At 47.2% G+C, this 27,313-nt stretch overlaps 1 protein-coding gene across 7 annotated transcripts in view; it reads right to left on the bottom strand.

Annotated features, from left to right (window-relative positions):
* The window catches only part of TASOR2 (transcription activation suppressor family member 2), a 1,665,218-nt gene that overhangs the window by 616,124 nt on the left and 1,021,781 nt on the right, over window positions 1–27,313 (bottom strand). For 3 of the 7 annotated variants that reach the window (XM_069629643.1, XM_069629646.1, XM_069629644.1), the window contains 3 exons: window positions 3,989–4,069; window positions 3,576–3,653; window positions 3,059–3,136 (listed from right to left, as the gene is read on the bottom strand). In XM_069629643.1, coding sequence (XP_069485744.1) covers window positions 3,059–3,136; window positions 3,576–3,653; window positions 3,989–4,069 — 237 coding nt within the window. The remainder of the gene's footprint in view (window positions 1–3,058; window positions 3,137–3,575; window positions 3,654–3,988; window positions 4,070–27,313) is intronic. The other 4 variants (XM_069629645.1, XM_069629647.1, XM_069629648.1 and 1 more) reach the window with 4 other exon arrangements.

The following is a 27,313-nucleotide window of genomic DNA, read 5'->3' as shown; positions in this document are numbered from 1 at the left end:
GGTAAAAATGGAGGTCAACAAAAGTAGGTCATACCGAATTATAAAATAGCTGTAACTAAATAACTTTGTATTCAGTCCCTTATTTTAAAAAAGATATTGCTACACTTTATATCTCTTACCCGACCCTTCCGCCCAAACCCCCAATTAGAAGTGTTTCTTGGCTACTCTCGACCAGATCTACCAAAAGTGAGAGATGCAGGACATATGAAGTAATCCAAAGCTTAGCTTGATCAAGGTATTGATTTTTGGCTTGAACAAAAACCTCAGGAATTATTTCCGCCCACCAGGCTTAATTTAATCACTACCAGGATGGCATATCAAGCTATGGGTTGTGGCTGGGACAAAGGCAAGCATGCAGACAGGAGGAAAGTGACAAGAGATTTCTGTATCTCCTAACTTCTTTGGCTTGGGGGGGTCCACGTTTATCCTTAACCCTTAAGATTACCCGGTGTTAGGGAGAATTCTCATTTCTGTGCTAATTCCCTTCAACCTCAGAGACCCTCCAGCTCTTTTGCTGGACTTTAGGACTTTTACATTTTTATCCTGGAGTGAGTGAGACCTTCTTCTGACCCTCATATATTTTGATCTGATTTGGATTATTTGTTTCCTTTGTTTTTGAAGTCTGACAAACTCCGTAGACATCTACTTTTTGTATGGCGACACACAGCACCTTCAGTGCAGTTTCACATACAAATCCTTTAGATTTCTCTGAAGATTTAAATACCCTTTCTTGTGAGAACTAATGTTCCCAAGAATAGTAAAGTGAAATTGACTTCACTTTTCTTTTCTCTCTGTAAATCCAGCACACACCATCTTAGGTGGAGTGCCGGGGGGTTACTTAGTAGCCCCCTTTTCTACTTACTCATGTAACGTTTTTTATGGTACCCTCACTACTTTAAATGGCTGGTGGCAGTGGTTTTAATTCCTTACCATTGTGCTTTTCTACCACAGGCTGAATACCCATGGGTGACCATTGTGTCAAAAAGGCCCCAGTCTTCTTTTTTCACCATTTCTTGTTTGTGAGCTCTTTCTTGGGTTTTACTCTGCGTGCAAAACCAGGTTTAAGCCCTTTGTTTGTTTTGTCTTTGGTGGGCTTCGGTACTGAAACCCGCCTCTGACTCCAGTGTGTGAGGTGAGGGAGGTGCCCGAAAACTCCCTATCCTTAGTCTCCTTGGTTACCTGAATGCACCCAGTCCTGATTGGCTGGGTGTCCTTTTAGGATAGCCACCCTGGTGTGTGAGGTAAAGCTAGGCTGTCCATGAATGGGAGAAACCTGCATAAAAGACGAGGCTTCTTGGACTGAAGACAGAGTCGACCACTGGGAAGAATACCCTGACAAAGAAGCCACGAACAAAGCTTGCTGCATCCTCCTGGACATTTGTATTGCCCAGTGAAGCCCTGCTGCTGTGCTGAAACTCCCTTTTCTGCTCGACAAGAGAAGCTCCAGAAAAGACGACTTCTTCCCTTGGGTTAGTGGGACCAACTAACCCCGAGACTAACTTTGCTGGAAGATCTTCACCAACTGGCAGTAGTTCTTTGCTGCTGCTGGAACCGAGCACCAGGGGTAGAGAAATCCTTAGTCGAGTGCAACGTCTGTAAGCCGGCCAAAGGCTCCAGGAGTCTCCTGAGGACCCTCCCGAAGCAGGACAACCCAAGCTCAAGTCACCTCATCAGACTGCTGGACTCAAGGAGTGAAGGAAGCCCAAAGCGGTGTCCAAGATCTGCAGTGGTGCTCTTTACTGCACAAAATGTCCCCGAATTGAAAAGAGCCCGTAGCTGCTGCCGACCTCCGAACTGCTGTGCAGGAGTCTTCCAGACGTCCTCCCTCTTGTCCCCACGACTGAGGCCCAGGAACACAGGATCTGCAACTCTGCAACCAAGACAGAAGCCAGCTGGATCCTCTTCTTCGAACCTAAGGTACTGTTCTGACTAAGGGGTACTTACCCCTCTGTCTGTAGCTTGCTTTTCTCAGCTGAGACTTGCAGTAGAGTTGATCTCTGCTCTAACTTTCAGAAGTCTAACAGCTTGTAGCCAAACAGTAATGTTCTACAACAAACTCACATTTTGTGTAAGACTTATTTGCGATCTAAGAAGTACCTCAGCTCCATATACTTTGCTCCAATTGACTTTGGCTGCCCTGGCTCCCTGCAGACTCGTCTGGTCCATTGACTGATTCTTAATGTCCCTAATATGTGATACACTGGTTTTCAACTAATATTGCTGGGAAAGGTTTTTCATCTAGACTTTATTGGGAGATTTAAAAGTGCTCACATTCTCCGAGAACACGCTAACATTTTTCCTTCCCTTAACCTTTACTTTCTACCAACCAAGTGCAAAAGTGATATATAAATGCCAATATTGTCCTAGTTAGTGAAGTAACCTCAGGGTGTAGGAAGTGCGTATGAAGCATCTCTAAAGAGTATCTACTTGCTTTGCCTTGATTCTGAGAAAGTCATTCGAAGTGTATTTGCATTGTTGCACATTGCTCTTTTTAAAGAAAGCTTATTTAAAACTGACTGTTAAATAAATAATTATTTTTACTAGAAAACCTTGAGTTATTTGGATATCTGTGGATTTCAATGCTACAGCTCACATTTAACCCTCTTGATATAAGGCTGGCTGCTCAATCAAGCTACCAACTTGTGTAGTACAGACCTATACCAATAGGTGGGTTACCTAATACCAAGAGAACAAGGCTGGTGTAGTCTCCCCCAGGGTTACTACCTCAATTCTTGCCTAACACCCGGTCCGAGAAGCCAAATTCTATGGCCAAAGAGGTCTTGGATGAAAACTCACTGTTGGAAAAAGACGTTGGTGAACCAGTCAGCACAAGCAAAATAAGTTGGGGGATGTACACATGATACAGGTTTGGACGTTCAACCTAACATCCATGATGTTTTCGCTCTGGTGTTAAAGGCCATGTCCTCACAAGAAGAGCAATATCAGTATACACACACCCACCCATCCAACCGACCACCCACCCAAAACAATGATGTACATTTTCAAAGCACGTCAATGAATTTCAAGGAGTTAGGAGGACAATCATGCTTCTAAATACCTGTGGCACACTAGTACTAACTTCCACAACTTTTTCGGGCTCCAATAATGTCTCCTTTTCAGGTAAATTGCCCTCAACCTAGAATTGCAAATATTTTAAAGTTGAGCATTGAATAAAATGTACCACATTAGGCTTTGATTATTCAATATAATACAAGAAAATTATATTGCGGTTTTGCAATGCAGATATTTCTGGAAAAAATAACTGTATATCATGCAGATCAATTTTATGTATTTCAACAAATACAAATTGGAAGTACTTTTAAAGCTTTTTGGCATACTAAATTAAATTTGCAGACTTCTTGTTTATCCCTCTTACTGGGGCAGATTTACCACTTTGATGTAAATAATGTTTGCAATATAGAATGAACCGAAAATACTACTGCTTCTTACAATTAATTTTTTAGTGGATAGATTTTACACATTCTTCAAACCACTTATTTGTGCTTCATAAGGTTTTTTTTTCAAAAAAAGGAACATATTTGTTTTCATGAAGATGTCACAACTCTGCACAGTACCTGTGAAGTACTAGTACACATTTCCACAATATGTTCAGGCTCACACAATACTTCTCTTCCAATGTCACTCTCCTGGACCTGGAATTATAAAGTTGAGTATTCTCTTTATTTCACTGCCTTAAGACATTGAAAATAATTTAAAAGATCTCAGAAGTTAGATTTTTTTCTACCACAGTTTAAACTTTCTATGAAAGATTATTTTGATGTACTCAAATGTATTGGATGTGAATGTCCTGAAAGCATGCAGTGTACATTGATATTTAGGGCCAGACTTTGAGACCCCTGGAGTCTGTGAATGAGCTCCATTATGTCCACCATCAATCTTCCTTTTGTGCCAAACAGTGTAATTTTGCAAAATACATCAGAGGATTTCAGGAGTAGAATGGATAAGGCATACACACTTCCACACGCACCTCTACCTGTGGCGTACTGTTAGAAAAGTCTTCAACTGCGAAAGGCTCTAACACTTCTTCTATGGTGCTATTTTCCTTCACCTGGAATTAGAAAGATTGAAGATGAGCTATTATCACAATATAGTTGTTGCCTTCTGTTAGAACAATTATTTCACAGTGTAGATTGAGCATGTGAAAACGAACTCCATGCATGGCTGCTGTATTGGAATTACACAGCAAAGAGCACTGCACACGCAATAGCAAAACCAAGCTGCAACCAAAACCCCATAATGTAACAAATAAATGCTAAACCCTGAAACTTTTCCAATTGCGATAGCTCAAAAAGTGAACCCACTTCAAGCCAGTAGCACAACGGCACCATGCCTTTTCAACCAAAAAAAAAAGACACCTCTTCAAATTGTCCTATAGGGCCTGATAATTTGAAGTAGAAACTAACCCATGGTCAAGAAGCATCAACGAAAATGAAAACCAATTAGCAGCACTACTTCCCCCCCAAGCAGACTTTACAATGGCATGGACGTATTTGTGCCTTATTCTATCCCACAGTAGTTTTCAACCACACGCACACAAGCAGGACATGATAACGTGGAGTTCTGAATCATTACAAAACATACTTAATGTTTGTCGTCACAATCACAACAGGTTTGAAATTAATTGACTTCCTGGTTCTTCATTTTCCTTGATACATTTCCTACTTTGACGAAGACAAAATAACTGACTAATAGTATTAGAACCCTTTTATTCTTTTACTTTTTTTTGTTTGGCAGACTCTGAAAAATAGTTTACACGTACAGAGTATGTATGCATTGGAGCACAAAGGCAAATTCAACAACCTGCACACTACCTCATACATGGAGCAAAACAAACCCATACCCAGTAACAACATTTCCCAGCCTGTTGCACAACTCCTCTCAACAGCTGAGGCTGCAAACGTTCCCCTGGCATAGATTATACAGTTTGCGTACCAGCGAGATAGTTCCAGAAGTAACACCAGATGTCTCACAGTCTGGATTCACCTGGCAGAGTGCTTATGGACAGGTCCTCACAATTCTCTGCCCAGGTTAGGTCCGACAACCAGTCTTGTCCCGTTGGGGGGGCTAGCCTTTGTCCAATGTTTAAAGATACATCGCTTAGCAATCATGCACCCAATGGTCAGGAAGTAACTAATTCTCCGCTCCGGGACACAGCCCCCCCGACCCCCACACACCAAACAAAACCTCCATGGGTGAGTATGATAATGTACATTGTACAATGGTTGATAAAGTAGCTATCCCTTGCTTCCAAATATCCTGGAGCGCATTACAGTTCCACATGTGCAGGTGGCTAGCTTTTTTTACTTTTACATCGGGGGCACTTACCATCCAGTTCCGGATAGATTGCTTAAAGTTTGCTGGGAATTTAATATACCTGTTCAATAATTTGTTTAAATCTGGAGTTGAGGAATACAGATTTCGTTAAAGTACACATGTTGTTCCATTGCCCATCAGAGATTTCAACCTCCAACTCCTCCGGCTACTTTTGCCTTGCCAGGGCTACCTGTCCACAGGATTTGTCCATTATCACCCCATACTGTGTTGCAAGTATTCTACGACACCCTGAGTAGTTGGCTACGAATACCAGAAAGTCATTATCTGCTTGATCAACAGGGTACGTCTCCCACCAACTGAACACCACAGCTTGCAGCTTATAGTATTGCAGGATATCAGTCGTGGTGCCCCTACACCCTTGTTTCCAAGTCTGCATGGTAATAAACTTCCCTGCCAGGAAAAGGTCCCCTAATGCCCGGTAGCCCAGTGTCTCCTTCTTCCCCCGGAGCATGCCATCCCATGTCGGACCAAGCCAAGGAAACTTCTATAATGGTAATCCATTTGTAGTACGGGCGGGCCGCCAACGTTCGCTGAAATATGGTGCGCCACGCCAGAAGCATAATATGTACAGGGTCAAAGGGGCAGTTGTCACTTATTATCCAGTAATCCCACATTTTGATTCAGATGATTTTGTTTTTGAAATGTTTTTTCAAGAGACCAATATTTGGTTGTGTTTTGTTGCCTTTATATCATATGAAGACTGCCTTCCAAGTGAAACATTATTTTCCACTTTATTCAGTTCCTATGGAGGGCAGATGTTCTTAAAAATCCCACAGGTTCCTGGTTGGTGCCATAACGTTCATACCATGGACCAATGGTTTATGTAAGTGGGTATAATTAAAATTTGATAAATGCACCAGAGTTATTCAGAGAATTCTCCTATATCCTCATGCGTGAAGTGTTCTACACTTTTTTTCTAAACTCCAAATGCAGAGTGATCAAATATCATGGTCTTTCCTCTTGTTCTGTGGAGAGATCAGACTGTAGTCTGGCATAGAGTTTTATAATGTCTAATCCATCTTCTGCCCAGACACAGGGCAGAATAAAAAGTGGAAAATAATGTTTCACTTGCAAGGCAGTCTTCATATGATATAAAGGCAACAAAACGCAACCAAATAATGGTCTCTTTCAAAAAAACTATATTGATGAAGCAATATAGAGAGGACACTAGTTTTCTTAACCCGAGTTGGAGATTAGATAGTTTTCAAATGGGGTGAGGTCTCTTGTGGCCGCCGCTTTGACGTCTTGAGTCACTAGCCAATGCCTGAGCTGTTCATATTTGAACCTGTCTGATTCTTTTAGATTTACTAGTGTTTTACACTCGTTGAATGTTAATTCTTCATCTTGAAACATTTCCCCGATTTTTGTGCACCCTGCGGCTTCCCATTTCTCATAGGATCCTTGTTCCATTCCCGGAGGGAATTGGGGGTTCCGGCAGATAGGCGTAAATGGGCCTGGCACCGTGGTCATGGTGCCCCTCAGTGTTTGTTCATCCAAGGCTTCCAGCGTGGTTTTCATGATTTCACTGACGCGGAGATTAGGATGCCTGTGCTGATTTGATTTCCATAGGGTTTCCTCCAAGGGGGATCTGGCTAGCGCCCGATCCTGTGTCACCCAAACTGTTCGTTGGTCATCTGCCAGCCATTCCCACAGGACCCACAATTGAGCGGCCTGGTAGTAGTTGTGGAAATGTGGAAGGGACATACTCCCTGCCCTTGTCGGAGCCGTGAGGGTCGCTCTAGCAATCCTTGGGTTTTCTTTTTGTTCCATATATAGGATGCGACCGCTTTGGATAGTGCCTTGAAGAAGGACTTGGGGACTTAATTGGAAGTGCCTGAAAGAAGTATAGAATTCTGGGGAGGATGTTCATTTTTAGTGCCTGGATTCTGCCCCACCATGAGACCATTAGGGGATTCCATCGCTCTAGATCCCTCTTGACCCGCTCCAGGATTGGGGGAAAGTTCATCGTGTATAGTGCATCTATCTTCTGTGTCAGAGTTATGCCCAGATATCAAATTCCTTTTTCCGCTATTTTTAGATCTAGTGTTGTTGCTATTCTTTCAATTTCCGTTCTTTCACCTGCCAAGAATAAGATCTCTGATTTTTTCCTATTTATTTTGAGGCCCGAGATCGCCCCGAATGTCTCCAATTCTCTAATTGCTATGCTTAGTGTCCTCCCCGGGTCGGCTAGGGCCAATAACATATCGTCTGCGTACGCTATTACTTTGTGTTGCGAGCCAGCCATATCTATCCCCGTAATGCAGACTGACTCCCGAATTCTGATTAGGAGTGGTTCTAGAAAAATGGCATAGAGTAGGGGGGGAGAGCAGGCATCCCTTCTTGGTACCCCTTGTTATTTTCACTGAGTCGGTGACCTCGCCATTAATGGCTATTCTGATTGTTGGGGAGTTGTAATTAGCTTTTATCATATTAATATACTGTTCCCCAAATCCCATGCACTTAGTGTTTTGAAAAGTATTGACCATTCTACCCGGTCAAAAGCCTTTTTGGCATCTAATGAAAGGAGGGCTGCCGGGGAGTGTGTAATCCCTGTTTTTTCCACTAAATGTAATATTCTTCTCAAATTATCGTGTGTTTGTCTCCCTGGGATAAAACCTGACTGGTCGGTGTTTATTAAATTGGGCAGTAGTGCGGACAGCCTACTTGCCAGAATTTTAGTATATATCTTGGCGTCCAAGTTAATCAAAGCTATGGGGCGGTAGGAGCTGGAGAGGGATGGGTCTTTCGATGCTTTATGGAATACCAGCACTTTTGCTTCATTAATTGACTGGGTCACATTTCTGCTTTATCTGAAGGAGTTTAAGAGTGTCGTCATGACTGGGATGAGTAGGTCTGCATATATTTTGTAGAATGGGGCGGTGAAGCCGTCTGGGCCGGGTGCTTTGTTGTTTGGAAGTTCAGCTATTGCCTTCTTTACTACTTCTTCGTTTATCGGGTTCTCTAATGCTTTCCTGTCTTCTTCTGGGATTTTAAGGATGGGGAGAGCTTGTAGGTATGTGTCTTGGTCGTTTTCGTTTGGGTGCTCTGTTGCATATAGGTTTTGACAGAATTCTCGAAAGGCCTTCCCAATGTCCTGGGTTCGTGTTTGGGATTCACCTTGTGCGTCTCGAATGTTCGTGATGGTCGTCGCTTTTTGTTTTTCTCGGAGCTGTCTCGCTAGATATCTGTCCGCCTTGTTGGCTTTTATGTAGAGACGTTGTTTCAGGTATTGGAGAGATTTCTCTGCTTCTTTGGTGCCAAGCATTTCCAATTGCCCTTGGACGGGTCTTAGGGCCTTCTTGAGGTTTCTGGAAGGGTGGGATAGTAACTTTTCTTGTGTGTCCGTTATTTTTGTTTAGAGTTCTTTTTCCCAGGAGCGTCTCTGGGTTTCTTTGGTGGCCTTCAGTGCTATGAGATGTCCACGGATTACTGCTTTAAAAGCCTCCCAGACGGTGCCCAATGAGTCATCTTCCGTGTCACTTTGTGCAAAATATTCTGTAATTTTCTCCCTTACCACTTCCCCCATTATCAGGTCTATAATAATATCCTGAGGGAGCTTCCAGCGCCATAGCCCACCCCCCTTCCCTGGCGTCATCAAATCTAGCCACAGCGGGGCATGATCTGACAATGAAATTGCGCCTGCTTTCATTCCTTGTATTTTGCCCATGAGGCCCACCGATACCCAGAAATAGTCGATTCTAGACATTGAGTTATATACATGCGAGAAGTAAGTGTAGCCCCTCTGTTGACCCTTTAGTTCCTTCAATACATCACAAAGTGCCAACTGGGCCATTTTATGCTTGAGATGTTTGGAGGGTGCACCCTGGCTTATGGGACCCCCCCGTGCTCCCATCTGTTTGAGGATGTCATGCCAAGTTTAGGTCTCCCCCTAAAATCACTTCACCCTTTGCAAAACCCTCGAGCTTCTCCAATGGGTCTCGAAGGAAGCCATCTTGCCCTGTGTTGGGGGCATATATTGTAGCTAGAGTTAGGCGGCATCCCTCAAGTTTGACGTTAATAAATGCGAGCCTACCCTCCCTATCTGTTAGCCTATCTATTAGGGCTACGTCCGTTCCCTCTTTTATTGCTATCAGTACACCTGCCCTTTTATCAATGGCATTTGCTTGCGCCCATATCTTATACCCCCTGAGGTGTACCTTCTGTTTGTTCTGAGCCTTTATATGAGTTTCTTGAAGTAGGAGAATGTTCGCCTTTTCCCTCCTCAGCAAGGTCTCCACCTTCTTCCTCTTCACCGGGGAGTTCAGGCCCCTTATATTATATGTTAAGATTCTAAGTTTCCCCATTTTGAAGTGACTTGTATTGGGTCATTCTGTTTCCCAGAGACATACGCTCCTTTCTTCTTCTCGAGTATCCCCTCCACCCTTCCCCCTTGTCCCCCCAACTTCTCAACCAACTTTAAACCTTGAAACAAATAACCTCTTGAGAACGGCAGGGTACCTAGGCTTGCTAGGCCGTTGAGCCTATCGCTCCCGGCCCTCGAACTCGGTATAACCATCGCAGGGGTTCCTAAACCCCGCATTTCCTTAGTTTACTCTGAGTGTCAGATCCCCGGACTCCTCGCCGGGCCACCGATTTGTAGAATCCGCGAGTATTCTTGTATGAGAGTTTCTCTACCCGTTTTGCTTCTTCTTTTGTCGTACGTCCTCCCAGCCTCTCGGTCTTTTGTGGTATCCTCCATTTGACTTGTTGGCCTGTCCTTCCGCCCCTTCTGTATGTATGTCCATTATGTGAAGGCCTTCTTCGCATGTGGTTACTCTTCTTTGTTTGCCTTCCCAGGAGAACAGGAGGCCGAACGGGAATGTCCATTTGTATCGAATTTCCTTCGCCACTAGTTCCTTGATTAACTGTGCCATATCTCTTCTTTTCTGTAAAGTCACTGCAGCCAGGTCTTGGTAGAGTTGGATATCCACCCCATTCATCCTAATGTGGTCCGATTGTCTGGCCCTCTTTAAGATCTGTTCCTTTTGTGGGTATGAGGAAAGGGCTGCTAGAACATCTCTTGGTCTTTCCCCTGGTGCCCCAGTTCTTTTCGGGCCCACTCTGTGAACCCTGTCGATCCCTATGACAGCTGCTTCTTGTTCCTCCAAAATGTCACGAATACTTCCTGGACCGCACTTTTGAGGTCCTTATCGAGTACCGACTCCGCCATATTCTTTATTCGAATGTTTGATCTACGGGACCTATTTTCTAGGTCTTCGCATTGGATCTCCAGGTTGTGGGTCAACCGCACCAGGTGTTCCTGAGTCTCGCTGTATTGGCGTGTTTCATCTTCTAGGTTTTGGACGATTCTCTCTATTGTATCTGTCCTCTCTTCTAATTTGGCCACATCCAACCTTACTTCTTGGACCGCCTGCTTCATTTCATTTCTCATTGTGGTGAATTGGTCCTGGACCGTGGTCATGAATTTCTCCTGTAACTCCACGAACCATGAGTGCATATCATCTCTTGAAGGAGGGGATTGGGATGAGTTGGGGTGGTTGCGATCTCCAGGGGGGGTCTTCCTGTACCCTTCCTCTAGTATGAACCTGGGGTTCTGCTGACCACATTTGGACCAAGTGTGCGTCTTGCTTAGCCGATTGTAGGTTCGAGATTGCATTGCCCCCCTTCCCCTTTGTTTTAGACATGTCTTCCCTGGGGTTGCTTCTCCACTAGGAAGGGAGTGGCGGGGGGGCGGAGGTGCTCCTTCTGGTTGTTGCCCCTGTAGACCGCTCCCTAGATCGGGGGGGGGTAGTTGCTTTGCTGTGAGAGGGGGGGTGCCTGCTGTAATGCCCCCCGGCAATGTGAGGTCTGGGTGGTCGTCGCATGTCACCCCCTCTGCCCCGCCGATGGCTTGATTAACGGGGGGAGAGGGCACTCCTCGATCCCCTTCCACCCCCTCCTCTCTCCCCGCGACTCAGATGGGCTGTGTGGGGCTCCAAAAAATCAATCTCCGGGAGGGGGCGCTCACCTTAACGCCTCCGGGCGGCTGATGGCGTGCGCAGTCTGGCCCCAGCGCTCCGCTCTCTTCAACGCCGGGCCTCGCTTGGAATCTTCAATACCCCCGCCCCTCGGCCGTCCGTCTCTCCTGTGGGCCGGCCTTATGGGGAGGCGCGCACCGCTGTGCGGAGCGAACGCTCCTGGCCCCACGGGGGTGCTGCCCATGGAGCTCCGCTATGCCGTGGGGGGCTGTCGCGGTCTCCGGCGTCCTCCTGCTGGTTCCTTTTCTTCCGCGATCACCCGCGGTGCACTCAGAAGGGGGAGGGGCGGTCGCGTCTCCTCCTCTCGGATCCTCTGATTATCCCGCACGCAGCAGCTGCTGGGTCGGCACACGCTTGTCGGGAGTGTCAGCGGGTGAGTTTTTGGAGGCAAAATTACTCGTTTATGTCTTTATTATGGTTCTTGCCGCGGCCCAGGTGGAGAGAGACCTAAACACGTCTCACTGTCCCGGCGGCCATCTTGGATTCCTTGGGTGCAACTTTTTCCCCAAGTTTGGCCAATCCGTATGTGGCTGAATATGAAGATGTATCAATCTGCCCAAACACAAATCCGCGGGTTGGACACATAGACCTATCGGCCAGATATAATAACAACATCTTGATGATTTTCAAAGGAACAGAGGAAGATCTATTAACATTCCTAACCTGGTTAATTTAACAGAATCCCTATCCAACATTGTTAGGCAGAAACCTGTGCAGTTCCCTTGGGGACCACTGCAAAAGATTTAGGACTACAGGTGTTGGCAGTAAACCCACTTGGTAGCAGTCTGTACCACCCAGATTTACCTGGTAGCTGTGGCTGAGCAGTCAGACTCTCTCAAGAAGAGTTAGGCAGTATGGGAATAGTTTCTTACATGTAACTCCATTTCTCCAGCATTGGTGTCTTTCATGGATTCACATGCTTAGAATATTCCCCGTCGTCAGGCTGGGAATCCTCGGCAAGTTATATAGACATTTTCCATAGGAAAAATTCCGACACTTGTGTCCTATCTACGTCGTTTTGAGCCGCGCATGTCGGCGCCACTAGGACGTAGAGGTATATATAGCCCCGCCCCCCGGCTCCCTCAGATTTCGACCCCCAAAGTAGTATGGGGGGATTTCTGGTTTGCATGCTCAGGGGAGGCAGGCGGGCGCATGTGAATCCATGAAAGATACCAATGCTGGAGAAATGGAGTTACAGGTAAGAAACTATTCCCTTCTCCAGCATTGGATCTTTCATGGATTCACATGCTTAGAATAGATTGTATAGCAGTATCCCCCAACATTGGAGGCGTGTATGCAAACCAACATCACAATAATCACAATGCATATTTACCATGGCAACACATTACATTATAGTATGTTAACAGTGAAAGAAACGACACTTTAAAGCATAGTTGCCGAACGGTCTAACCCCCACTTGGGGCTTACCTTATTGGAACAGGTGACGTAGTACTGCACGCCCCATCTGTGTATCTTCAGCATGTTGTTGTGCGAGACAGTAATGCCGGGTAAACGTGTGTGGTACCGACCAGGAAGTCGCCTGGCAGATATCCCCCAGCGGAATTCCGGACCACAGCGCCATCGACGACGATGTAGATCTCGTCGAATGGGCCCTTGGACGCTTTTCTAGTGGTTTTCCGGCCTTGGAATGACAATAAGAAATGGCCGAAGACACCCATCTGGATAGTCCTTGTTTTGAAATCGCTTTACCCTTAGCCGCAGGACCATAAGCTACGAAGAGTTGTCTCGTGTCTCTGAAGCTTTGAGTGCGATGGAGATAAAATTTTAAAGCTCTTTTCACGTCCAATGTATGGAGAGTCTTCTCTGCCACTGAAGACGGTGTTGGAAAAAATGTAGGCAACACTATAGAAGCGTGTTTATGGAACATGGAAGGCACTTTAGGTATGAAATGCGGGTTAGTGGCCAGCACAACTTTATTACTGAAAAACCTCAAATACGGAGGGTCGATCACTAGAGCTTGTATTTCTGACAGACATCGAGCAGAAGTAATGGCCACCAGGAAAGCCAATTTCCAAGACAAAAATTTTAATGATGTCGACGACATTGTTTCAAAAGGGGGTTTCATCAGGGCTGCCAGAACCAGGTTTAGACTCCAGATCGGAGGAAACTTCTTCGTGGGAGGAAAGGTTCGAAACAACCCTTTAAGGAAGTGTTTAACTAGGCGGTCACTGAACAATGGAGTTGAATGCCTCTTCTGAGTAAATCTCGAGATGGCAGCCAGATGCACCGTTATGGATGAAACGGATAAACAGTGTTTAGCCAGGAGCAACAAGTATGGTAGAAGCTGTTCCGGTGTGATCGTCAGCGGGACCAAACCTGGTTGACCTGCGCACCATACGCAGAACCTTTTCCATTTGTATGAATATGAAGCGTTCGTGGAAGGTGCCCTTGCAGCTTGCAGAATGCGACGACAGTCCGCTGGAATCGCTAACGTGCCAAACTCGGAGAAATCAGGAGCCAGGCCGTCAGACTGAGGCTGTCCGGGTCGTGATGCCAAACAACCCCTTTCTCCTGAGGCAGAAGGTTGGGGATCTTCTGGAACCTCATTGGTTCTGCCGCTGAAAGGTGAAGTAGGTCGGAGAACCACACTTGTCTGGCCCAATACGGGGCCACCAGGATCACCCGACATGGATATCTGTGAATCCATTGCAGAGTCCGACGGATGAGAGGGAATGGGGGGAAGGCATACAGAAACCTGCCCGTCCATGGGAAGGAGAACGCGTCCCCTAGCGGATCTTGTTGTGGCCACCTGCTCGCGTATTGTGAGCATTTCTTGTTGTCTCTCGTCGCAAAGAGATCGAAGGCCGGGTGACCCCATTTCACGAAGACACGGTGCAGTTGTTGGTCGTTCAGTTCCCATTCGTGTAGACGTTTCATCTCCCTGCTGAGGGCGTCTGCTTGCACATTTTTTACTCCTGGTAAGTGGAACGCCAACAGATGTATGTCGTGTTGGAGGGCCCAATGCCAGATCTCCTGGGCTTCCTTCAACAGGATCCTGGAGCAAGTTCCTCCCTGCTTTCGTAGATAAAACTTTGTTGTCGTGTTGTCGGTCATGATTCTCACCACTGAGCCCTTTATCTGTGGTAGAAAGGATTTCAGGGCCCAACGCACCGCCCTCAACTCTAGCAGATTGATGTGAAGGGCGGATTCTTCCGATGACCAACGTTCCTGAACTTGTAGGGACTCCAGATGAGCTCCCCACCCAGTTAGAGAAGCATCTGTCACCACTGTCTCCTGGAACGCAGGTTCCAGCAGGGGCATTCCCTTCGTCAGATGTATGGAAATTCTCCACCATTTAAGAGCCTGCACGAGCTGGCCGTTGATGGTCAACTTGTCCGACCAGCGCCCTTGACTCTGTGCCCATCGATCCGCCAAGAATTCCTGAAGAGGCCTCATGAAGAGGAGACAATTGCCGATCAAGGGTATGCAGGACGACATGGTCCCCAGCAAGGACATGTACCTTCGCACTGACACTCTGGTGCCGACCTGCCATTCCGATGCCTTTTGTTGCAGTCTGTGAGTCCTTTCGAGGGATGGCTTCACCAGCCCCGATTGTGTGTGGAACTCTGCCCCCAAAAAGACCAAGGTCCTTGACGGCTTCAATGAGGACTTGTCGAAGTTCACTGCGAAGCCCAAATGTTGTAGGAGGGACATGGTGGCATCTAGGCTTTCTTGTGTCCTTTCCGGAGACAATCCACTCACTAGCCAGTCGTCCAAATAAGGGTACACATGGTAACCTTCCTTTCTTAACCAGGCTGCTATTGGAGCCAGACATTTGGTGAACGTCCTGGGGGACGGTTTTGGCCCGAACGGGAGGACCCTGAATTGATAGTGGGTTCGTCCGACGACGAACCGCAGAAATCTTTTGTATCGTCGAGGCATCGGGATATGGAAGTACGCGTCCTGAAGGTCTAGCAACAACAAATAATCTCTGGGTTGTATCGATCGGATCACCTCCTGCAGCGTAAGCATTTTGAATTCTTGAGCAGTTTGTTGAGCGCTCGTAGGTCCCGACCATTTTCCATTTGGTTTCTTGACGACAAAGTAACGGGAGTACACTCCCTGTCCTTTTTCTGCCACCGGGACCAGTTCTAAAGCCCCTTTCTGCAGCATAAGCGCCACCTCCTGCAGTAGTATTTGAAGGTGGGGCTGAGCCGAGAACACCGGTGGAATGTGTGGTGGCTTGTCCTTGAACTGTAGAGAGTGGCCCAGATGAATCGTGTCCAAAACCCATTGGTCTGTTATGCGCTCCCACTCGTCGATGTGACGAGACACTGGGCTCCCCAGGACGTCCTGAAACATGTCATTGTTGGTTCTTAGCTTGTTTTATCTTTCGTCGACGAAGGGTAGGCACCCCGCCGTCTGGAGGTTTGGTAATCTCTGCCACTACGAGAAGACTGGGCCGCCCGTCTGTAACCTTGGTACGAGTAGGAGGGTCTGCTGAAACCTCGGTCTCTAGATGACCCAAACCGGGAGTTACCCGAAGCCCATCTGAAAGGACGAAAGGAACGAAAATTCCTACCACTCTGGAGGGCTCTGAGTGACCGCGCTGTGTCAGTATCCTCTTTCATGCCCTTCAAGGCCTCATCAACTTTTTCACCGAACAGTTGTTCCCCTTCACACGGCATATCCAAGACTTTATATTGCACCTCCAGTCTGAATGTAGTGCACTTGAGCCAGGCTTGTCTTCATAGTACCACGCCATTATTGATTTGCATAAATCCGGACTCGGCTAGGTCGGCAGCAATGTTTATAGCATGGTTGGAGGCCTCTTCTCCTGACCGTACTAGCAACATGGCAGACTTTCTATATTCTTCAGGCAAATGCTCTAAGATAGGAGCCAGCCGGTGCCACATTTCCCTGTCATACCTAGACATAATCGCCAAGGAGTTGGCTGCTTTAACTGTAGTCGCGCCGACCGACAGCACCTTCTTGCCAAAAGCGTCTTGCCTCCTGGCTTCGTTGTCCGGCGGAGTCGTGCATTTATGTTGGGACCTGGCCTTTCTAGCCGCTGCCGCAGATACCACCGATTCCGGCGAAGGTTGAGACGTCAAGCACTTGGGAGTCGATTCCAGAGCCTTGAATTTCTTCTCCAAACGACCTTTTACTGCCGGTTCCGAGAACGGATGACGCATGGTCTTCAGGCCCTCCTGCCAGACATGGTCTAAAATAGGGATGGCGAATATTGATTTCCTTCTCTTGCCCATATGATCAAAAAGAAAACAATCCTTTTTCTCCTCTTCAGGGACTAGGCCAAACTCAGCACACACCTTACTCATCATGGCATGGAACGCTCCCACGTCGTCAGGTGGTGATGGCAGCGCCGGACTTCTCGGAGCCTCCATTTCTGCTTCAGAGTCCCATGTTGGGTCCCGCGAGGGGGATAGTGAGATGTCTGAACCCGACCCTTCGCGGTCTGAATCAGAGTCCAGTAGTTCTTCTTGTGGGCGAGGGCGATCTTCTGAGCTTGGGAAGCGGCAGTAATCCTGGTCGTCGAGCGAGTAGCCGGGCCCGGCTCGTCGACGAGTGGCGTAGACTGTAGCCGTGCCGGGACACTGGGCTGAGGTGTCTGTGTGTCCAAACGCTGTAACAGCTTCCGTAGCGTATTTAGCACTCCAAGGACAGAACCGCTTGGGGGTTCAGTAATGACTAGGTCGTAGGGATGGTACCCCCACTTAAGAGCGTCACGGCACTGGCTGGTTGCAAGCCCAGGTCGGTTGGGTCCGCGACTGGGCCACGTTCCTCGTCAGCCGACGAGATGGAAAAAGGCGCCTCTGGTTGCAGCAGGGCCTCAGGAGGAACGGGATCGAAAACCTCCGGTAGCCATCCCATAGACGGAACCACCGTCAATGACGATATGTTTCCTACAGCCGCTGTCTGAAGCGTGGGAGGAGTCGCCGATGACGCAGGTGTCGACGAGCGGGCCGTCGACGAAGCAAGTGGCGCAGGGCCTTGAGGTGTTCCCGCCGCCTTCGGGGCCGACTTGCTGGCCGAGGCCTCTCGACTCAAGGTAGACTTATGACGGTCTCCTGAGGAGGATTTAGATGGTTCCTTTCTCTCCTTTTTAGACGAGGAGGAAGAAGACGACGCCTTGTGTGAAGAGGGGGTCTTCGAATGTTTTTCCTAATGCTTCTCCGAGGGGCGTTTTTCAGCAGAACGCGCCTTCTTCGTCGGGGGTTCTGACTTACTTCTCGAGGCCGTGGAGCCCACCTCCGATGCCGGGTACGCACCCGCCCCGTCATTGAGCCAATCGACAAGGCGTCTTTTTTTCAATCTTTGAGGGTCTTCTGAGAGAAGCCCTGACAGATTTCACATGTGTCCGCTGTGTGGCGAGGATGAAGACAGTAAATGCAGTCCATATGACCATCCCCTTCGTACACCTTCTTAAGACCGCATGTAACACACGGCCGAAACCGCGCCTTTCCAGACATTTTTTCAAGAAGAAAAAACAGTTGCAGAAGTAGAATGTACAACCTAACCAAATAGCAGATACGCGAGGTAATCCCACCACTTTGGAAGACGGTTAAAATCTGAGGGAGCCGCGGGGGCGGGGCTATATATACCTCTACGTCCTAGCGGCGCTGACGTACACGGCCCAAAACGACGTAGATAGGACACAAAAGTGGCGGAATTTTTCCTATGGAAAATGTCTATATAACTAACCGAGGATTCCCAGCCTGACGACGGGGAATATTCTAAGCATGTGAATCCATGAAAGATCCAATGCTGGAGAAGCAAAGTATACGCAATAGGCACTCAGATACAATAGCACAAGCAAACACTGACCAGAGCTTTGGTATCAAGGTATATAATTATTTATTCAAAAACACACTTATTGAAACACTCCAGCACTATTATTGTAAATCACTCTAGACACAGTTACTATTATTATATATACATTCCTTATTCCTTATCAGACAAGTCTTAGTTAACAACACTTATTTCCAGACAGAGGTGAGCGCTTAACTATAGATGGCACTCCAATAAGTTAACGAAAAAGGGAGGGGAAAAGGCAGAATGGAGGAAAATACACCACACTAATACTTAGGAACTCTTAAGCAAGGCAGGAAAGTCAAAAGTTACTTGTGAGCCAAAGTCCATCGGTCGGGTCCACTCTTGGAGAGAGCAGATCACACAATGACAACAGGCTTAAAAAGTCTTGTAGGGAATTCAGAAAGGTTTTAGTTAGGTTTCAGAAAAGTTTAGCCAGGGTGTCCCAGGCTAACTCAGGGTCGAAAGCCGGGGGCTAAATCTACCCCATACAGTCGGCTGCAAGGGAAGCCAGGCGATACACGGTACCTTATGTGGAAAGGATCCTCCAGCGGGGGCGGCAGTTCCTGGCAGCGGTTGCAAGTCGCGGCGTTGTCCAGAGGAAGAGAAGATCTCGACGTGGAGGAAAGATGAAGGTCGTTGCACTGCCAGGGAAGAAACCAGCCGCAGAGTTTTCCGGTTAAAGGTACTACCCTTTGATTCGCGGTAGTGGTAAAGCGTGGTAACCCGGTTGCCGGGGTGCTTAGCACAGGCAAGGCGGCCACGAGATGCTCCAGGAAGCGAAAAAGGAAGCAGACTGGTTATCCCCACCAGTCGAAGGAAGAAGACTCTCCGGGCTGGAGATCTCCTCTGTCGTTGGGAAAAGTGGTGAGACGGTTCAGCAGGGCTCCACCGGTGGTGTCGTCGTAGCAGGTCGGCTCAGCTTCTCCCTCGTCGGATTCTTAGGTCCTGTGGCGACTTCTGAAGTTCCAGTCCCCAAAGCCCTACTTTTATGCAGAAAACCCCCATTCACTCAGCCTAGCTGTCACTCAAACAAGCTAAGTGGAAAGCCGGCCGGCTCACCACTTGGGCCAATCAGGACGGAGTGCGACTTGAGTTGCCTAGGCAACTCAGTCCAGGGTGCCTAAATCCCCCTCCACCACTCTTAAGTACCCGAGACAGAGTGGCACCACTTTGGAGGGCTTCTGTGGAGGCTATGAGAATTAAATAATTAAAGTTGGTAGCCTCGAACAATGGGAAATCCCATAGGGATATATTCGCGGTCGAAAATAAAAAAAAGTAGTATCCACTGCCACCAGCCAAAACTCGATCAGGGGGGACGGAGATGTGCCCCCTCGACTAACAGATCCCGGGGCAATCGAATTGCCCCGGCCAGTACATCCACAATATGATGGTTTGTACTGGTTCGGTTCAGAATTTGAGACTAGTAAAGTCAATGGTGACTTTACATGCCCTGGGAGACAGTAGTCAGTCCCAGGGTATGGAGTCTATACTGGGGGGTCACTATGACACCCCTGTGTCACTGCACTGAGGGTGCTGTGTAACACACATCACAAAAACACAAGAAGCCCTATGGAGTAAAAGACCCCATAGCCCATTAAACACATCTAGATTCAAAGAAACACACTCAAATCATGCCCAAGAGTGAGGGTAAAAGAGTCTCACTCTTGGCAGGAGAAAAAAATAAACCCCAAACATCCAGCAAAGCTGCTGGGGGACTCACTAGGTTAGGAAATTCAGCCTAAACAGAGAATTCTCCCTAACACTCGCCCCCCAACCCCCAGACTAAGGGACAGGAGGATTTAATCCAATCCTGGATGAACCTCATACCTCTAGTCGATGACATACATCCTAGAGAGACCATCAGCATTTTTATGGTGACACCCTGACCTGTGCTCAATGGTGAAATCAAACCCTTGCAGGCAGATTGATAGTTTTGGATTTTCCCCCTTCATTTGCATTAACCATCTCAAGGGTTGGAGGTCAGTCTGAATGACAAAAGTAGAACCATACAAGTATGGCCTAAACTACTTCAGTGCCCACACAATAGCAAAGCATTCGCTTTCTATTGTTGCCCATCTTGTCTCAGGATCCTTCAGCTTACGGCTGATGAAGCAAATGGGGTGCTCCCTACCCTTCTCATCCAGTTGGCTTAGTACTGCACCTATACCTACATTGGAAGCATCAGTTTGTACAATGAAAGTTTGGTAGTAGTCAGGAGCTCTCAATGCTAGAGCTTGGCAAAGAGCTTTCTTCAGTTTTTCAAAGGCCTGATTGTACTCCTCATTCCATTTGACCTTTTTAGGGAATTTTGGAGAGGAGATTACATTCAGTGGAGAAGCTATAGTCCCATAGTTCTCAATGAAATTCCTCTAGTACCCAGTGAGGCCTAGGAAGGCTCTCACTTGGGTTTGAGTAGTAGGTGTTGTCCAATTTTGCACAGCTTCAATCTTGCTGAGCAAAGGCCTTATATCTCCACCTCCTACCTCATGCCCAAGGTAGACCACCTTACTTTGACCTATCTGGCATTTACTTGCCTTGATAGTCAAATTGGCCTGTCCAAGAGCCTGCAAAACATGTCCTAGGTGGTTCACATGATCCTCCCAGGAGTGGCTGAAGACTGCAATGTCATCCAAGTATGCCATGCAGAAGTCCTCCATCCCAGCTAGAACTTGGTTCACCATCCTTTGGAATGTAGCAGGTGCATTTTTTAATCCAAAAGGCATGACCTTAAATTGGTACAAGCCAACTGGGGTGGAAAATGCAGTTTTCTCCTTGGCATGGTCTGTCAAGGCTATTTGCCAATAGCCTTACGTAAGGTCAAATGTGCTGAGGTACTTGGCTGCACCAAGTTTATCCACCAACTCATCTGTCCTTGGTAAAGGGTGGGCATCAGTCTTGGTGACTGCATTAAGAGCTCTATAGTCCACACAGAATCTCAAGTCTTTGGACCCTGCCTTTGGTACTAACACAACTGGGCTAGACCATGGACTAGTAGAGGGTTCTATTACCCCGAGATCAAGCATCTTTCTTGACCTCCCCCTTGATATGGGTTCTCACATTTTCTGACATTCGGTATCCTCTGCTTTTGACTGGCAGACAGTCACCAGTGAGTATCTCGTGCTGTCCCCAAGGGGTCAAGCCTGGTGAGAGTGAGAAAAGGGAGGCAAACTGATTTAACATAGATTTGCACTCCTCTTGTTGCTCAGGTGTCAGATCTGAAGAGAGATTGACTCCTTCAATTTTTTCATCTAAAGGTACACCTCTGAGGAGATCAGGGAGAGACTCGCTCTCTTCTTCCTCTGCTGCTGAAGCTAGAAGCAAGGCTCCTACTTCAGGTCTGGAGATGTACGCTTTCAGTCGGTTGGTGTGGAAGACTCTAGGAGCTTCCCTGGGTCTGCCCAGATCCACCAGATAGTTGACCTCTCCAGGTTTTCCCACAACTTTGAAGGGTCCCATCCATTTGTCTTGCAAGGCCCTCTGCCTTGTTGGCAGCATAACGAGAACTAGCTGGTCTTGAGTGAACTCAACCATGTTAGCCTGATCATGCCAATGCTTGTCCAGCTTTCAGGTTATCACTAGCTTCTGCCATCATGTGTGACCTTCTCCTTCGGAGACCTATCACATAGTCAGTCACTCTGACTGGCTTGAGGGGAGGAGCGCCTTCCAACCCCTCCTTAATCAGGGCCAATGGACCTATGACAGGATGGCCATAGAGAAGTTCAAAGGGAGAATAACCTACTCCCTCTTGAGGGACTTCTCTATAAGCAAAGAGAAGGCATGGCACTAGAAGGTCCCACTTTCTTTTCAGAGGTTCCTCTAAAGCACCTATCATGCTCTTCATGGTTCTGGTAAATCTTTCTACCAGCCCATTGGTTTGGGGGTGGTAGGCGGTTGAGAACTTTTAAGTAACTCCACAGGTTTTCCACATGGCTTTCATGTAGTGGGACATAAAGTTTGACCCCCTGTCGGATATTACTTCCTTAAGAAACCCAACCCTGGTAAAAATACCAAGGAGGGCCTTAGCCACAGCCGGAGCTGTAACAGTTCTCATAGGAATTGCCTCCGGGTATCTAGTAGCATGGTCTACTACAACAAGGATAAACCTGTTGCCTGAGGAGGTAGGGGGATCAAGGGGACCAACAATGTCAATCCCTACCCTCTCAAATGGGACTCCCACAACTGGGAGAGGCACTAAGGGTGCCACATTCTTGGCGCCAACCTTACCAGAAGTTTGGCAGGTATGGCAGCTCTTGCAAAACTTATCTACTTCGGCCCCCATTTTTGGCCAATAGAAGTAGAGGGAGAGCCTTTCCTTGGTCTTCTTGAAGCTCAAGTGACCAGCTAAAGGAATCTCGTGGGCTAAGTGCAAGAACTGTTGTCTGTTTTCTTGAGGCACTACAAGGCATTTGTAGTCTCCAGGTTCAGACTCGTTTGGTTCACTGTAGAAGAGGCCATCTTCCCAGTGCAACCTACACTTCCCAGGCTCTTGCCCATCAGCCTGAGAAGCTGCCTGTTGGCGGAGACCCTCCAGAGTTGGACATTCTCTTTGTCCCTTACGGAAAGCTGCCCTGCTGGGTCCACCTTCTGCCAGTAAAGACTGCAGCTCAGGATGGTCCTAAGGGTCTAGATCTCCAATAAGTTCTTGGCCTCCCACTAGCTCTTCTTCAGAGTCTAGTTCAACCGTACAGGGTTCTACCTCTCTCTCAGCCTCAGCTGGAGGTGGAGTTACAGGTGTAACTGTTGGAAGCACTGGAGTGCTTGCTGCTGACTTTTTCCTAGGAGTCTTGGGTTGCCCCTTTGCTCCTGATCTGGTAGTTACTGCAGTGAGTTGTTCCAGTGGTAAAGGAGTGATCTCTGTCATCATCTCCTGAGATAACCCTCGCAGGGTTTTCTCTCTTGCAGGTTTTGTGAGCTCCTGTAACCTTTTACTAGGTGGTCTGGGGGTATGTGACAACTCCAAGCGCTTTTAGGTCATTACCCAACAGAACCCTACCTGGCACTTCACATTGTACACTGACAAGGTATTTTTACAGCCATGTCATTACACTGGATGAGAACTGGTAACTGGGGACACATCTGCACAGGCCCTCCAGCTAACTTGGTGAGGCATTTGGGTGGTTTAGCAAGATCCTCTGCCTTGAAAAATGATTCATCCACCACAGTTATGCTGGCCCCAGTGTCTCAAATGGCAGGAGTCTCCTGACCATTTACCTGGACACTGTCTTTATAATACTCTTTAGTATTATCTGGGATATAATTATACACATCTAAATTCTGTTGTTCCCACAACCCCAGAGAGACTAAATAAACACTGGCTGAGACTACAATGGGTTCATCAGCCAGCAGTAGAAAGTTTCCACTTGCCATTGGGACTTCCTCTTCTGGAGCGAAGGCTAAGGAGGCAAGTTGGATCCCTGAAGGTTTACCCTTGCATCTGGGATCTCCTTTCACATGGTCAGTAGAGCCACAAACAAAGCATTTACCAAATGCCTTCTGGAATGGAGGCTTGTTCTGACCTCCCTCTGGTTTGGCACCAGAGGAGACACTATTCTGCTGTGGTTTCCCTGGTGGCTTACCCTTCTGGTTTTGTTTGGGGCCCGCTTTGGAATTTGCAGTATTAGAATTTTCTTTGGAGTCCTTTTTAGGCTGTTTCCCCTCATCCTTTTTCTGAGTTACCCCAGAATCCTTGTGAGTGGCCCTGTTGGCAACCCACAAGTCAGCAGCCTTAGCTAGCTTTCGGGAATCTAATTCCTTTGAATCAGCCAAGTGCTGTCTGAGCTCAGGAGAGCAGGCATCATAAATTGACTCCAACATAAAAAGATTCATACCTTCATAAGTGTTCACTTTGTAACCCTTAATCCATCCCTCTAAGTTTTTCAACCCTTCACTCACCCAGGTAGCCCAAGGGGTACCATCATGCTTTTTGAGGGTTCTAAACCTCTTAAGATACTGGGAAGGGGTCTTCCCAAACCTAGCTATCAGAGCTAGTTTTACACATTCATACTCTTTCCTATCATCCTCCCCCAACTCCATTACCACATCAGTTGCAACTGGGGGAAGCCTAGAGAACAACCATGTGAGTAAGTCATTCCCTTTGATGTTCTGGAGCCCATGATTATATTCAAACAGAGACAACCAATCCAACACATCCAACTTAGGCTCATACATACCAACCAATTCTTGAGGCATCCGGGGTCTTTTAGGACTGGAACTTCTAGAGGAGCCAGAGAGAGAAGCATTTTCGACAGATAATTTCTTCATTTCTAGCACATGTTTGACCTCCATTTCCCTTAGCCCTAGTTCTTGATTCATTTCCTGATGTCTCTGTTCAGCCAGAGTATTCAGTCTCTTGAACTCTAGTTCAAGTTTCATTTTCTCTAATTCGAGATATTGAGGACTTAGTGTGGGACTTGGTAAAGGCCCAGTAGGTACAGCAGGTAGAGCAGACAGAGGCCTAGGGGGACAGTCACAGCAGCCTCACCCTCCTCTTCTGACTCTTCCTCAAGATGATCAACATTTTGATCAATATCAATTTCTATACTGTTATCTACATTTTCTGGCATGGTAGGTTCCTCAGACCCATCATCCAGACTTTGGCTAGCTAACAACCTTTCTATCAATTCCATTTTCTTGCCTTTAGTCAGGAGATTCTTATGCTTACAGAGAACTCTTAAACAATCAGCAGTTTTTGTAGCACGGGACTCTTGACTGTAATTTTCCATAGTTGACATGTTAGAAAGATTACTTTTTCAGTGCTAAGCTTTGTGGTTAGTTGCACTAAGGTCTCTTAAAGCACTCTAAAATGTATACTCAATACAAATCCCACCGCTGTACACCAGTGTTAGGCAGAAACCTGTGCAGTTCCCTTGGGGACCACTGCAAAAGATTTAGGACTACAGGTGTTGGCAGTAAACCCACTTGGTAGCAGTCTGTACCACCCAGATTTACCTGGTAGCTGTGGCTGAGCAGTCAGACTTCCCTCAAGAAGAGTTAGGCAGTATGCAAAGTATACACAATAGGCACTCAGATACAATAATACAAGCAAACACTGACCAGAGCTTTGGTATCAAAGTATATAATTATTTATTTAAAAACACACAGTTGAAACACTCCAGCACTCTTATTGTAAAATATTCTAAACACAGTTACTATTGTAATATATACACCCCTTTTTCCTTATCAGATAAGTCACAGTAAAACACCACTTATTTTCATACAGAGGTGAGCGCTTAACTAGATTGCACTCCAATAAGTTTGTGAGAAAGGGAGGGAAAAAGACAGAATATGGAAAGGTACACCACTCTAGGATTCAGGAACACTGTTAGCAAGGCAGAAGAGCAAAAGTCACTGGTGAGCCAAAGGCTGGGCCCACTCTTAGAAAGAGCAGAGCACAAATGCGCCCAAGATCACACAGTTACACTAGGCTTAGAAAGTCTTGCAGAGGGTTCAAAAAAGAGTTTAGAGAGGCTTTAGGAAAGTTTAGCCAGGGTGTCCCAGACTAACCCAGGTTCGAAAGCCGGGGGCTAAATCTACCCCGTACAGTCGGTAGCAAGGGAAGCCAGGCGGGACACGGTACCTTAAGTGGGAAGGATCCTCCAGCGGTGGCAGTTGTTCCTGGTAGTGGGTGCAAGTTGCGTCGTTGTCGTCCAGGGGAAGAAAAGATCTCAACTTGGAGGAAAGATGAAGGTCGTTGCACTACCAGGGAAGAAACCAGCCGCAGAGTTTTCCGGTTAAGGGTGGTACCTTTGTTTCGCGGTCGTGGTAAAACGTGGTATCCCGGTTGCCGGGGTGCTTGGCACGGGCAAGGCGGCCACGAGGTACGTTGGGAAAGCGAAAAGACGGTGAAACTGGTTATCCCCACCAATCAAAGGAAGAAGACTCTCCGGCGGGAGATCTCCTCTGTCGTTGGGAAAAGTGGTGAGGCAGTCCAGCAGGGCTCCACCGGTGGTGGTGTCGTGGCAGGTCGGCTCAGCTTCTCCCTCGTCGGATTCTTAGGTCCTGTGGCGACTTCTGAAGTTCCAGTCCCCAAAGCCCTGCTTTTATGCAGCAAACCCCCATTCACTCAGCCTAGCTGTCACTCAAACATGCTAAGTGGTGAGCCGGCCGGCTCACCACTTGGGCCAATCAGGATGGAGTGTGACTTGAGTTGCCTAGGCAACTCAGTCCAGGGTGCCTAAATTTCCCTCCACCCCTCCTAAGTACCCCAGACAGAGTGGCAACCCTTTGGAGGGCTTCTGTGGAGAAGCCCGCCAAAAAGTGGAACAAAGGGCTCGACTTGGGTTGGAGTCACAGAAGAGAACACAAACGCCATTTTAGAATCAAGTTTTGGCAAAAAATACCAACCGGAGAATTAATATTAATTAAATAAACCGGCGGTATGTTCGAGGCTACCGTAAATAATTAAATAAAGGTAGTAGCCTAAAACAATGGGAAATCCCATAGGAAAATATTTGCGGTAGAATATAAAAAGTAGTATCCACTGCCACCAGCCAAAACTCGATCAGGGGGGACGGAGACGTGCCCCCTCGACTAACAGACCCCAGGGCAATTGAATTGCCCCAGCCAGTATGTCCACAATATGATGGTTTGTACTGGTTCTGTTCAGAATTTAAGACTAGTAAAGTCAATGGTGACTTTACATGCCCTGGGAGACGGTAGTCAGTCCCAGGAGTATGGAGTCTATACTGGGGGGTCACTATGACACCCCTGTGTCACTGCACTGAGGGTGCTGTGTAACACATCACAAATACACATGAAGCCCTATGGAGTAAAAGACCCCATAGCCCATTAAACACATCTAGATTCAAAGAAACACACTCAAATCATGCCCAAGAGTGAGGGTAAGAGAGTCTCACTCTTGGCAGGAGAAAAAAATAAACCCCACAAATCCAGCAAAGCTGCTGGGGGACTCACTAGGTTAGGAAATTCAGCCTAAACACATAATTCTCCCCAACAGCTAGCTTTCTGGAATCTAATTCCTTTGAATCAGCCAAGTGCTGTCTGAGCTCAGGAGAGCAGGCATCATAAATTGACTCCAACATAAATAGATTCCTCATACCCTCATAAGTGTTCACTTTGTAACCCTTAATCCATCCCTCTAAGTATTTCAAACACTCACTCACCCAGGTAGCCCAAGGGGTACCATCATTCTTTTTGAGGGTTCTAAACCTCTTAAGATACTGGGG

The sequence above is a fragment of the Ambystoma mexicanum genome, chromosome 12 (genome assembly GCF_040938575.1).
Source record: "Ambystoma mexicanum isolate Mex_15411 chromosome 12, UKY_AmexF1_1, whole genome shotgun sequence".
Taxonomy (NCBI): domain Eukaryota; kingdom Metazoa; phylum Chordata; class Amphibia; order Caudata; family Ambystomatidae; genus Ambystoma; species Ambystoma mexicanum.
The sequence above is the reverse complement of the archived record's forward strand: the minus strand, read 5'-3'. Positions and strand labels throughout refer to the sequence as shown.